Source organism: Scophthalmus maximus, chromosome 1 (genome assembly GCF_022379125.1).
Source record: "Scophthalmus maximus strain ysfricsl-2021 chromosome 1, ASM2237912v1, whole genome shotgun sequence".
NCBI lineage: Eukaryota > Metazoa > Chordata > Actinopteri > Pleuronectiformes > Scophthalmidae > Scophthalmus > Scophthalmus maximus.
In genome coordinates this window covers 22321297-22334596 of record NC_061515.1, presented here as the reverse complement: position 1 = coordinate 22334596, position 13300 = coordinate 22321297, and the positions used below count along the sequence as shown (strand labels likewise).

At 42.3% G+C, this 13300-nt stretch overlaps 1 protein-coding gene across 1 annotated transcript in view; it reads right to left on the bottom strand.

Annotated features, from left to right (window-relative positions):
• Positions 1-11882, bottom strand: part of LOC118312341 (inactive dipeptidyl peptidase 10-like) — a 51015-nt gene extending 39133 nt beyond the window's left edge. Inside the window, exon 1 of the mRNA XM_035636866.2 lies at positions 11559-11882. Within this exon, the coding sequence (XP_035492759.2) occupies positions 11559-11618 (60 nt within the window). The 5' untranslated portion in view covers positions 11619-11882. The remainder of the gene's footprint in view (positions 1-11558) is intronic.
• Between the last annotated feature and the right edge of the window lie 1418 nt (positions 11883-13300).

Below are 13300 nucleotides of genomic sequence, written 5' to 3'. Positions count from 1 at the left end.
AATAAACAGGGGTGATCAACATGCATCTCAGAGAAAAGAAATGGTGGGGATATTGTAAAAAGAGGGGACTTTTTAAATGGCGCAACAACTCCTGGGGGCAAACTTGGTCCAAATGGAAAAAGAAGCACAGAGACACATTTTAATTTAAAATAAATAAATCCAGGCTCTGTATAATTGCATTCCTATATCCTCGAGACTTTGTCCAGGTATATGAATTATTAAAATGTGCGGCTCTTTTGGTGAGAAATCAAAATTGGAATAAAAACGCTCTCATGAGCTTTTCTTCGTTTCTGTATCTCGTTTGTTTTCGTTCATTCATTTGGCATAAATGAAACGATGAATGAAGCAAGAATGCAAACGCGAGAGCTCCAACTGCCTTTTCAAGAGCTTCAAAGGCTGAGAAACAGTAGTCGTGAATAGCATTCATGAGTAGCACGTGTGTGTGTGTGTGTGTGTGTGTGTGTGTGTGTGTGTGTGTGTGTGTGTGTGTGTGTGTGTGTGTGCTAGTGCTCGGAGGACGACGGGAGAAAAAGGCACGAGGTCAACGAGCTTGGAGCGAGGGAAGAAAATGGCCGCAGATTGAAAATTCAGAGGCCAAAGCTGATGGAGGTTGAGGACAGGGAGGAGGAGGAGGAGGAGGAGGAGGATGCAAGAGGTTGAAGGGAAGGAGAAAAGGGAAAGTAAAGGATCCTCAAAACTTATGGGTTTGGACTCATTTCCATCCATTAAATATTCAACAGGCGGAACCAGAAACCACATGGAAACGATCCCATTCTCATTGACCTCTGCTGCTGTTTGGGAAGTTCACAAATGTCCCCCGCGGCAGGAAAACCTTCTCCACGGTCTTTTCTGACCACTAGCTACTTTGTGCACACGAGTGTTTTGTGGGTTGTGCTGTTTGTTTTGTATCTCCAAAGCATCAAACACTACAACCTATATATTTTTTTTCCTTTCTTGGTTGTGTCAAGATCTTCTTAACACCAATTTTAGACTAAACCAAAACCTTTTCACCGTTGGGAATCGACACCGAAATGCATCCGGATCGTTTTCAACCACCGGCCTGTGCAAAAACTGTGCAGCATGTTCCAGAGGCGGTAAGGTTGCATTGGGCACACGCTGCCCGATCTTTATAAAATGCTGCTTGCTGAAATTGCGACTCGTACTGTCCGAGTAAAGCTCCCGGTTGACGCGCTCACACTGTACGTCGGCCACGACTCGACCGCTTACGCTGTGGAGTGTTAAAATGCTCGTCGGGCTTCTGCGGAAAAAGGCTCAGAGGCAGAGAACTTTGTGTTAACCATAGGAGAAGAACACTGGCGGGAAAGAAACGTGCGTAATCTGTGCCATCCTGTGTGCCAAGGCGCTGGCATATGAGGACTCACGCACGCACTATATGTCCAATAAACATTATCATTCATGGCATTGCCAACACTAACCCGCGTAGCCAAATGCCACAACAGTATCGCTGCACAGTCATTCCTTATACCTGAAGCCAAATCCACCGTGTTTGGTACTTTGCGCAGGCGCAGTCTGGGGACAAAAGGCACTGAGTTTGAGGAATGGACTCGTGGCTCTGACTGAAATGTGCGAGAGGCTGAAGCCGGTTGACGCATGACGAAGCTAAGAAAAATGACGGACAAAGGGAAATAGACGGGCTTGAATCGCACAGCGTACGCCGAGCACGAGCAGACAACACTGTGTTGAATAGGTCACAAGGCCAAAACAGAGATTTCCTGGTCTTCAAACCCTCCGGGGTTTCCACTCCCTGCCATCAAATCAGGAGCTGATTCACGACTAGGGACCCCGGGCGAATGTAATTAACCTGCAGCACAGGACGGGAGCCAGCAGGGCTCCATGTTTGGTCCCGCTGAGGTTTCGGGGGGGGGGGAGCAGGAGCGATAAGGAAGCCCTCCTAAGTGGGCTAATTCGCCCCAGAAGGTTCTGAGGCAGAGTTTGCCGATAAGAGCGGGGTTAAAGTCACAAAGCGCCGAGGAAAAGGTCGCTTCACTTCTCCTCCTCTCCCGGGGACACACAGAACAATCCCAAGGCGCATCATTATTTCATTACGTGGCCAAGTGCTACTTTAATCAAACAGGTTTTTTTCTTTTCCGACAGCAGTCTGGAGAGAGAAGAGTGCATCCTTTCAACATCTGCATTCAGACGAAAGAAGATTTTTTTTTCCTCCTGGTTATTTCCTCTTTCTTTGTAATTATTAGTCATTTACTTGGCGTACATGGAATAATAATGTCTCCAGTTTCTCAAAGACAAAGCAAAAAGCATTAAAAATGACTTGACCTATACATGTCAAGATTTTATCATCCCAGCTGGTCCTCCCAAAAAATTTACATTCCATTTATAGAAAACCCAAAAATGCAAAAACAGCTCCGGCGCAAAGACAAGTCAGCTGTGTGTGGGAGTGCAGCGCTGCTGGTACCTGAATAACATTTTAAATCATCTTCATGGTGATGTACATGGATATTTGAATCTGCACGCAGGGATTTCAGAGGGGATGAATAAAGAGTAAGCTATTTGGATCAACAACAAATAACCAAATGTTGTTGTTTTCTAGCAATAGCTACGAAAAGCTCACAAGATTAACGTGATTTTGCATAATTTCTCCTCTCTCTTTGTGAAAACTCATGTGGAAACTGATTTGAATATCTCTAAACACATTGATGCATTTCTCTGAACATAAAACTGTTGTTGAAATAAAGTCTATAATTTGTTTTTGACTATCTTTATCATCATATGCACGTTCAGTTAAGTATATTTTTTTAAAATATAAACATTAACAAATGGTCACAGGTAGAAGACGAATTGAAATCCAACATGCCATGAGCCAAGATATACGAAAGCAGCAGGGCCGCGGATGAAAATACTGAATCCACTATCTTGACCTAGAAAAAAAAAAAAGTAGGTTGAGGTTTAGTGACTGACGAAGTGTGCGGCGCTCATTTATCAACCTGAGGCCCCGGTTGGGCTTCAGTCGCCCAGAAATCCAAAGAGAAGCGGTACACTGTCGAAAAAGAAAATTACGTAAAGAAAATGATGTTTGTTTTCTGACTCCACAGTCAGATTTTGTTGTATTTGTGTGTTTTCTTTTTTCATTTATAATATATATATATATATATATAATGGAGTTTATGGGTAAACTGTAGTAATAGCGAGACTCAATTCTATTTCTTTGACATGAAGAATCAATGATATTTGATTTTCATGTAAATGTATGTATATATCGAACGATCGCCCCCAAAAAATCCATATCAGTCGAGCTTCAGTTGTCAACGAGTATTTCACATGAAAATTCCACCTTGACCTTTCACGAATTGGTGACATATTTAACAATTAATCAAGAGAATTAGACTAACTGTTAGTTGTAGTCCAACTAAAGTTCAAATTCTGTATTTGTCTTCACTCTGATACCAGATCAACTGATTTGTTTTAGGTCAACTTAGTTTATTTGACCTTAGTACTTATGGGCTGGGAATTTATACTATGGCTTTGTCATTTTCTGGTGTTCTATTTATGTCCATGCACCGTACAACCAAAACAACCCCTGCTTTCAAATCTCACAGAAACACACTCCGCAGCCATTTCATCACTCACGCTTACAAGAATAATCGGAGTCCCGACACACTCCAGGTCCCAGGGGGGCCGTTTCTCCAGGGCCTCGAGTCTCCCTGGTGGGGGGGGGGCCGACACCCCGGGACCTTTTGATAAGAGCCTCCGATAAGCCCACTCTTTCTTATCTTTTTTTTTTAACAAAAGTGAATAGTCTGACTTTATCGTTGATCACCAAAATATTGATTCTCCAGCTGTGAATGAAGATTTCCCCCAAAAATATATACTGGTCCACGTGTCCCAACACTCACTACTGTGGTTTCTATAAATAACAGCATATTGACACCTCACCTCCACGAACCTGAGCTCTGGGTCCATCGTGTTGACGCCTCCAGTCAAAACACTGAACCGCGGAGCATCAAACTCTGGGGGCGACGTGACGATCCAAATCCAAACTGTTTCAACTCCAAACTCAAAAGTGGGCGATGTTGTCCGAAAACTGATGTATTGAATTTTTAAAAAAAAAAGAAGAAGAAGAATCAGAACAAGCAAGTGAAAAAATTGAGTGCTCTCCTTCTCTTTGCCGCTGGCGTGTCTGTCTGGCTTTTCTCTTCAAAGTAAACAGACGTGTGGGCACGCGCTCATGCACACACACACACACACACACACACACACACAAGCCCCTCTGCTCGGATTTTTGTGTCATTCTTAAGTGAAATCAGTGTCAGCCCAGTTTCTCCTGGCATCGTTAGGCTGATAATCTACTTCTGTGTCAGGGGATATTTGTCTGGCGGTGACACTGAGGCCCGACGAGCTGAACTGATCCGGTTTCTGCTTGAAAGGGACAACTAGGCTGGATTCTTTATTCTTAGAGATACTCTCGGCAACATGAGGCGTCATCATCCATGAAAAAACACTTTTTTTTAACCAGTTTTAATCTGCACATTTTAAGGTTTAGTTCTACTCTGTAGGGAAAGTTACACATTAAACCTAATGTGGGTTTAATGCACTGTCAAAAAAACTATAATCAGTCAAATTTGGTCTTTTAATGCACAAAAAAATTGACATTTCTACTTCTAAAACTTTAAGCCACCATTCATATTCAGTTAAACAAAACCCGCGGAGATCTGGCGTAAAAAAGTGACATTGCAAGAAAACAAAGAAACATGAGCAATAAAGACAATCGCTCAGGTTTTAAATAGACCGACTGTGTAGCCAGACCGTTTCCAAACACTTTGTTTGGAAGTAAGACAAAAGGTGAGCTCGGTCGTCTCAAGGAAAAAAACTGAGGACAAGTAGATGAAGATTTGAAGCAGGAGGTCAATCTGTAAAAGTATGGCAGCTGTTTACGTAATAGTTCCATCGTTGACAGTTAAGTTAACCTGAGGCTTGTTGAAAAAGAGGATTGGACATGGCACTCTGGTTAGACTCAAGAGGGACAGTTGCAGATGCAGCTGAAGATCCTCTTTTATGTTCCAATGGTTCTTAGCTGAGGAGCAGCTTCGGAGGACTGGTGATCTCACTTTCTTTCCAACTCCACACAACAGACCCCAACTCAAGTGGCACCAGTCGAGATAACTTATCCGACACAAAGCAAGAAAACACTTCAAAATTGTTGGAATTTCCCTTTAAAACCTGCCAGACAGCTCAAGTTTCTCTCCTTCATTTTTGACATTTTTCTCATTATGTTGTTGTGTTGGTTAATCGCCACAATTAAGTCGGTGAGTGTCGTAAAATGCACTGATGCAAATGCAAAACTAAAACATAGCAATAATTTCATACATTTTGCTCTAACTTTAGCTGTCTGAGTCTTGTGCTACTCTACTTCAGTGAGTGATTCTCTGCATGTACGATCTCCCCGTGGGGGTCGGTTCTGTGCCGGATGTGTGAAACTAATAGATGCTAAATAAAAAACGAGTGTGTGCTGTGAACGCAATGCATTCTGGTCTGCTCACGGCTCCTGGAGGTGTACAACATACAGCCCCCGGAGCATCAGATGCCAGGCGTGAAGTGGCGGACTAAGACCAGATCAACCGTGCTGCAGTAGTCGGATATGAAAAAGACATGGATGATGTATAGTACAAGGACCGTCTATCACCAATTACTTGCCATTTCCTGTTGGCAGTTTAAATTACATTACATTACATTGTAATACCCGAATGTCCAATTATGTGTTTCTTTTGCAACTGCGTCTTTTTTTGATTTCTCCATTCTATTTTCATTCAGCGCGACCGTAATGCCTGATGGGATATATTGTTTGGTTGGCGACCATTGGTTGTACGCTATATTTCACGATGCATTGTGGGATACGGCTATTCAAGATATATTACGAAACATTCAGACGAGAAACATAAGATTGTCGTCAATCTATTCATGTACTTCCCAAAATTTCAAACCAGTACTGTGAAATATAACCTGGTCTACGTGGGCACAGACAATCAGGCATATTGAAGCTTTTAAAAAAAGCTCATTACAGCTTTTTAAATCTCCGCACACACGCACACACACACACCTTTCTCCATCTTTTCCTCCCCTATTCCTACCTGGAGAGAAGCCGTGGATCAGAGAGTTCATTACTGAATGAGAGAAAAGCTTTTATTAGTCAGGGACGTCACCGAGTCGCTCAGCCCCTTCCTTATCTCTCTCTCTGTGGTTTTTTTATTCAGCGGCAATTAACTCAACATCTGCTCGCTCTTCTCCCCAGCTCTCTCTGTAACACACCTCACTGAAGGAAAAAAAAAAATCATTCAGGCGCTCGACACTTTCACGGCAACTTCTTTTTTACTTCAAATACACAAACTGGTGTCGGCAAATGGTGTCATCTAATCGTCCGTGCTCAAACTAAATTCATCAATCGTGGACTAAATGTTAAGACCGACTGTGTCAGCCCCTACAACTGGGGGAAACTTGTAACAACATAGTGAGGATGACTTCTTCGGCGGACCCCCAGTAGCTTAAATGAGTGTTGGGGAAGGCGACATTAGTGAACATGTGGCACTGGTTGCAGGGGTGTAGCACCGAATTCTGGGCCTTGGTCTCTGTGGGCCCCCGACACTGAGAAAATGCTTACTATACACGTAGGACCCTTGGAGAACCTCCACTATTTTTTTTAAATACAAAGTTCAGTCTCTCAACCAATGTATTCAGTCTATATTAAAAAAAAATTATGTTATGACAATAATTACTTAGAAAACACTAATTTCAAAAAAATAAAACCTTTTAATTCCAGACTACCCCCCACCCTTGGACCCTGGGTAGTCAATAGTTCCTCCCTGTGCAAGGGATAAGAGCGGCGTGTAGCCCCTTGGGTTCGCTGCATCGGTGACCTCGGTTTTTGGGGCAATGACATTTCAGGGCAGTCTGACCTGAGGATTATTCCTCATGATACTTTGTGTCACCTGAGCCGCACCGCGACTCACTGACACAATGACCATAGGCTTCGACAGCGTGGGGGGACACAAGGACGAAGTCAACGCTTTGATTTTGGGTTTATTAAGGGAGTGAATGAATCCTTCCCATTTAATGGGTGATGGGGTTTTTTCCCACCAAGTGTCTCTTAAATAAATATAATGTGAGAAATTAACAAATAAAACTTCGATAAAATCAATAATGTGAAGTTGAATGAAATTCCAAGACTTGTGTGAGGCTGCCCTCTGGTGCCAAAAAGATAGACTTGCATTCATTTACAGTCTCCAAACAAATACAGGACAGTGACTTTGTGTCTCCTGACTAAAGCTGCAGATTAGTTGTGTGTTTCGTTGGTTTGGGCAATTCAATTCATTGGACATTTGGGAACATGCACCACTGAAGAATCAATGTGGACTCCAGTGACGAGGGCCTTGTTGCTTATCAGGCATAACCTGCTTTCGTCACGGCCATGGAGTGAACGCAGCCTCGCAGGCAGGTTCAGGAAATGGGTGAATTAAATGACAAAAACGTACAATCACAAAACAAAGGAAAAAATAAGAAGTGACCCGGGAAGATGAACTCAAACAGCAGAGGAGACATGAACGCGGGGAACTCGAGAAGACGGACTGACGCAGAGGACTGACACTGAAAGTGAATTAACAGACAACAAGAGACGGGAGAACAGGAAGTGCACGTCAAAATAACACAGGGAAACGCCAAGCGCAAAACACAAGGGGTGCGGTCGAATTGTGAAATTGGCTCAGGAAGTTCCCTAAATCTTGACGTGACCCGGAAGTATTTGATCAGCAGCCATGATGAGAGCCGGTCGGATTCTCTAAATGCATAGGAAAGGAGCTTCAACGCTTCTTTTCCTATCTCCTTTGGCATAGGGCACACTGGAGCTTCCTTTGTGAGAGAAAGGAGCTATAGTTGCGGCAGCGATATTGAACGTGACCAACATGCACGGACGTAGACAATTCAGTCCGAAGTAGAAGTAGAAGAGCATGAACATGACCCGGAGGAGACACACGTCACCATGTCAGTTACTGTTACATATGAATCATTTACATCTGATCTCACACGATGGTAAAACACACTGAAAGAATGCATGATGGAGCCGTCCATCTACAGAAATTTGTAGTTTCACCACGGCAGACGCACGTCAATAACAGCCTCCGTCGTGTGATGACGTAGTATAGTGAAAGTCGAGTCGGATTCTCTGAGCAGCGCTGTCGGCTTTTCCTGTGTCCTATCAGTCCTCCTTTACACCTTTCCTTGACCTCGTGACGTTTTCCACGGAGGTCAAGGAATAGAAGTTAGGAATAGTAGATAGTTTCGTTCTCTTTTTCTGCCGCGCTGCCTTGCCTAGGAAGAAACTTGGCAGAACGACTCTTCACTTCTCACACGCCCGCCTGGCTTTCACAAGTTCACAGCGTAGGCTGTGCGAAAACAGCTCAGCTCTGCGTTTTGGGATTTCTAAAACAACAGATATACTGCGTGTTCGAGTCTAATCTGTTCAGGCCGCAGGAAAAAAAAAACAAAGTGCTCCTGTGTGTCGCCTTTATTCAGTGATATAGCAGCCTTCGATATGTACATGATGATATTGTTTCGGCGTTAGAATTAGTGTCAGACATTAGAATTAGCCACTGAGGTACATCAGTGTTCTCGAAGGTCAACGTGCTAATGACGTGTTTATTTTTGGCGCGTTAAAGACAGTGATAATGAGGACAGGACATGGATTTGTCACTTTCCTCCTTCCTCCTCACGTGCTAATGAGCATCCTCACTCCATGTCCGTCTCCACGGTAACGGATGGCGGTGACGACGCGGGGCTAATGTTAATAATAGTTTTTATTTTAAAGTGTGACTGGGAAATTTAAACCCTGTTATGGTGATGATCTGTTATAGGACACTTACAAAATGTTGCACGTAACGGCTAGCCTGGATCAGTCCAACTCTCTGTAAGCACCACGGAGACTACAAGCTCAATAATAAAAGTTTCATGTAAACTACTGTGGTCTTAATATTTCTTAATGAAACCCTAATAACAATAAATCCTTCAGTGTATCATATTTACATTATGAACTGCATCCATCTGCACACTCTCCATTACATAGTCCAAATAAAACAAATGATTATTGTAATTCAACAACTGCAGAATAAACTGCTGCTCCTGCTGGGGAAGAACTTTACAGGGAATTAATTGAGGTATTTTAGCCGGAAAGGTCAGTAGTTTGACAAAATACCCCCCAAAAATGTATCTGCAGTTGTCATCAACAATTTGCTCTTTTCAGCTCATGCCTCAATGAGCTGGTTGTTGTTTTTTTTCCCATGATGGATCAACTGTATGATGATCTGAACTATGACAACCTTTTACTGAACACGACCGTGAATCATCTCCACTTTTTGCTAATCTGTTAAACTGTGATCACCGTTCAACCGCAGTTCCACAGTTTCATTTTAGATAAAGATTATTTCCTCAAATTAAGATAAATAATTAATTCAAAAAATGTAGTAGGTTTGCCGCCCTGCTCGATCATGATTAGTCTCCGCCTGAAAGTAGTGCACGGTTATTTTCTCAACAAATATCACCAGATTCATGTCAATGAACTATTGCAGATGCCGCTAATTTGCTACAGAGCACAAGTTTGTCTGTAAAGCAAATGTGAGCATTACTGTACTCCCCCCCCAGCATCAGGGTCAAGGCCCGAATCTAAACTAATTCAAAATAAATTTTTATCTCTCCCTCAGCATCAGCAGAATTTTCATGTTGCATCTCAAGAGGTGGCATCTTATTTATGAAGCAGCTAAAACCTGGTGGCACATGAGACCGGATTACCGAGCGACGATTTATGATATGATTAAAACCACTCAGGCTAAATAATGTGAATGAAAAGCGACAATGCATTTATGTTTTTTTGTTTGTTTTCACTGTTGCTGCGTTGCTGAGGACTTCATTTAAAAGTAAAATTTGGCCTGAGTAGCAGAAATTACTTTTGTAAAATAAATTTTGAGCAACATTAACTGTCACATGTCGGTGGAAACACTTTCTGTGCATAACTTGTAGCTCTTATCGAGGCTACCTCCTGCCAGATTACTCCCCATCCTGCTGCTCTGGGCCTGCAGCAGCGGCAGCAGCAGCATCCCGGGATTGTGCGGGATTATACTCTGGCTGTCCCTCCCCACGTCTCAGGGATGTGCCCACGGCTAAGAAACCGCTTTGCATAAACTGCGAGCAATAATGAAACGTTGGAGCCGTTACACCCGTGCCTCGTGTTATCAGCCATGAAAACACCAGTAGGTCACAGGGAACGCACCTTCACTGTGATCATCCACTGTCACGGACATGTGAAGGATTCAGCAGCTTTGTCATCTTTCCTTCACCAACATTTGAGACTGAAAGTGATCTCCCAACCAGACTTCGCGTCAAGTTGAGTCAAGTCAACTTTACTGTCAATTCCTGCAATATTGTTCCAGACATACAGAGGAATTGAAAAACCCTTTTGTCTCTGACCCACGGTGCAATGGTACAAAACAAAAAAACAAAACAAAAAAATAAGATAAGTAACATATACAATAAATAAATTCTAAATAGTGCAAAAGTAAGAGTAAGGCAAAACCACACAGGATAGAAAAGCTAAAGAAATTGAAAATGTCCAATAGAAAGGAAATAATGCACAGTATGTTTAATATAAAGGAAACTAAATATATAGAATACATTGAAAATGTGCAATATAAAGGATATGGAGCGCAGATTGAATGTAATAAATGTGGAGAGCACTGATGAAAGTGTGTGTAGTCACAGTCACAGTCCTCCCCCAGGTCGCAAATTCATCCTCTTTGTTACATGCCCATGAAAAACAGGAGGCAACTCATGCTCAGTTCCTTCATTAAAAAAAAAAAAAAAGTGTTTTACATCATAAATATGCAAATGCAAGGCACCAAATTCTACTCATATCATCCGCTCCTCCACTGTTCCAGGCTCCCACTCAGTATCGCTCTTGAGTTATGTGTCTGCAGAGTCACAGACGCCAGCGTTCAGTAACGACATTATGTCCCATGTACCATATACAGGAAACTGTGGAGGCAGAAGATTAAAAAACTGCCATTACATCCCCCAGCTCTGCAAAACCTATATAAAGTTTTTTAAGGGGAAATAAAGGAGAAAAAAAACAGAAGGGACTTTAGGGCTCAGATGAATAAATGTAATAAATCAAACAGGTTGTAACTTGGCCCCGCCTCGCTACAGGTGATTAAAAAAAGGTAAAGAAAGAAAAGAAAAAAAAGAAGTGGGTCGAAGAAGGAAAAAAATGAATGTGAGAAGAATACCATCAGTGTATTTTGCATTTCATTTTCCTCCCTCGCATGTTTGTTGCTGTGCGAAGCCATTTGACTGTATGATGAAACCTCTTACGGGTTAGACTTGAAGGAGAGTTGTTCGTGTTAGTTTCTGAGGATCAAATCATGGAGTGCTGGAGATAAATAAAGTGTGGCCACAACTTTTGGCATATGTTCAGAGTTAAATATGCCGGGTTTACATACAGTACTAGTCAGTAGTGGAACGAAATGCCGAGAACAAATGGACCCTACCTTGAGGCCCTTGGCCGGCTGACAGTCGATCTGATGAGAGACGGACACAGTTTGGTTCATCTTGGCTCCTCGCTTTTAAACGGACTGCTCCTTTGCCTGAAACACAGGGTGTCAAAATAAAATCCCCAGCAGTCGGCCACTCCCCGGCAGCTCAGAATCGAAGTTTCCCTCCTCTCCTCCCTGAAACTGCTCCTCGGCTCCGGGCAGTACGCTGATGCTGCTGAGAGCTGGGAATTATCATCCTTGTTAAGATATTCGATTTGTTGTTGTTGTTGTTGAAATCTCCTTTGCTTCCTCCTCCAGCCACACGTACGGTAAAACCTCCTCCTCCACCCTCATGCCCAGCAAGGACTGTGTGTGCCGCTTCACGTGCAGCTGACAGACAGTTCATAAACCAGGACGTTTGCCAGGAGCCTCCCACATGCTAAGACGCTCCTTGATCAGAATGCAAATTTGCCCGAGGCACAGATATCGCAAGCGTTATTTCTCTCGGTTTCTGAGCTTTTTTACATTTAAAGCATTTCTTTTTTTCTTTGACGCCTCCATTCAAAGCATCTCAGGGCAGCGGGCTTGGTGTTTGCGTGAAAGCTGTTTTGACAGGATGTGTTTGTTTTTATTTGAAGGACTCGCGCTGATGAATTCATGCTAAACTGAAAAACACAGACCCCTCATGAACCTGCTGCCTTTATTTGGGGGGCCTCAAATAGATGTGGAGAATCTAGTTGAAAGCTGTGTAAAGAGATGTGTTTTTTTTAAGCTGCAACAAAAGATATGTGATATATATATATATATATATATATATATATATACATATTTTTTTTTTTTATCTATCATCCATTGGATTTATTGTTCATGAATTTTGCTGTCAGTTGTTGAGTATAGGTTTTGTCAGTCCAAGCGTTCCCGCCTGTCAAGCTCATCATTAAAACGAAGCCTCAACATACTAAAGTAATGTCATTATATAACAAGTAGAATGTTTAATGAGGAACCCAGTAATTATTTCTTAAATCCCATTTAATTATACGGTAAGAATAAGGTGTGTGTGTGTTTGTGTGTGCAATATAACGTGTGGCTGTTCTCACGTGTTTACCCTTTAATAACAACGTTGTCAACGCAATCAGCATTGATTCTTTTCCCACAGTTTACAGAAATACTTACAGTATCATTTATGTTTCCTTTCCTTTAAAAGGCTGTCTGGTTATTCCTTTGTTCCCTACCAATTATGTTTATAATATATATAACTAATATAAAATGAAATTACAATTTAAGTTGCAGAATGTATAATGAGGTTGGAAACACATTCATAATCAACCTACACATGGACATAATGTCGATAGGTGAAAACTAAATGGCACATCAGGATATGCATATCCTTTTTTACACACAAACACACGCATAAATTTGCTATATTTTCTTGCATGTTTGGTTACGCAATGGGTGACACAGTTCATTTGTGCCACGTGAAACTTTAATGAGCATTGACGAAACCATAAGTCTCATATCCACGTGTATATGTAAACAAGTTCAATCTCAATTTGTCTTCCCAGACAACATATGCTGATCCCAGTCGTCATATGTTACAGTAAACTGTCGTCCCCCTTAAAAATGCATGCCCATAATGCATATTTGATGAGCTGGCTATTCGCCATGCCACTCAATCATATTTATCGTCCAGCATACGATCGTTTTCACTGCGCATGTGCAGCTTTCGACGTTGGGACCTCTCAGGGTCAAAGGTCGCG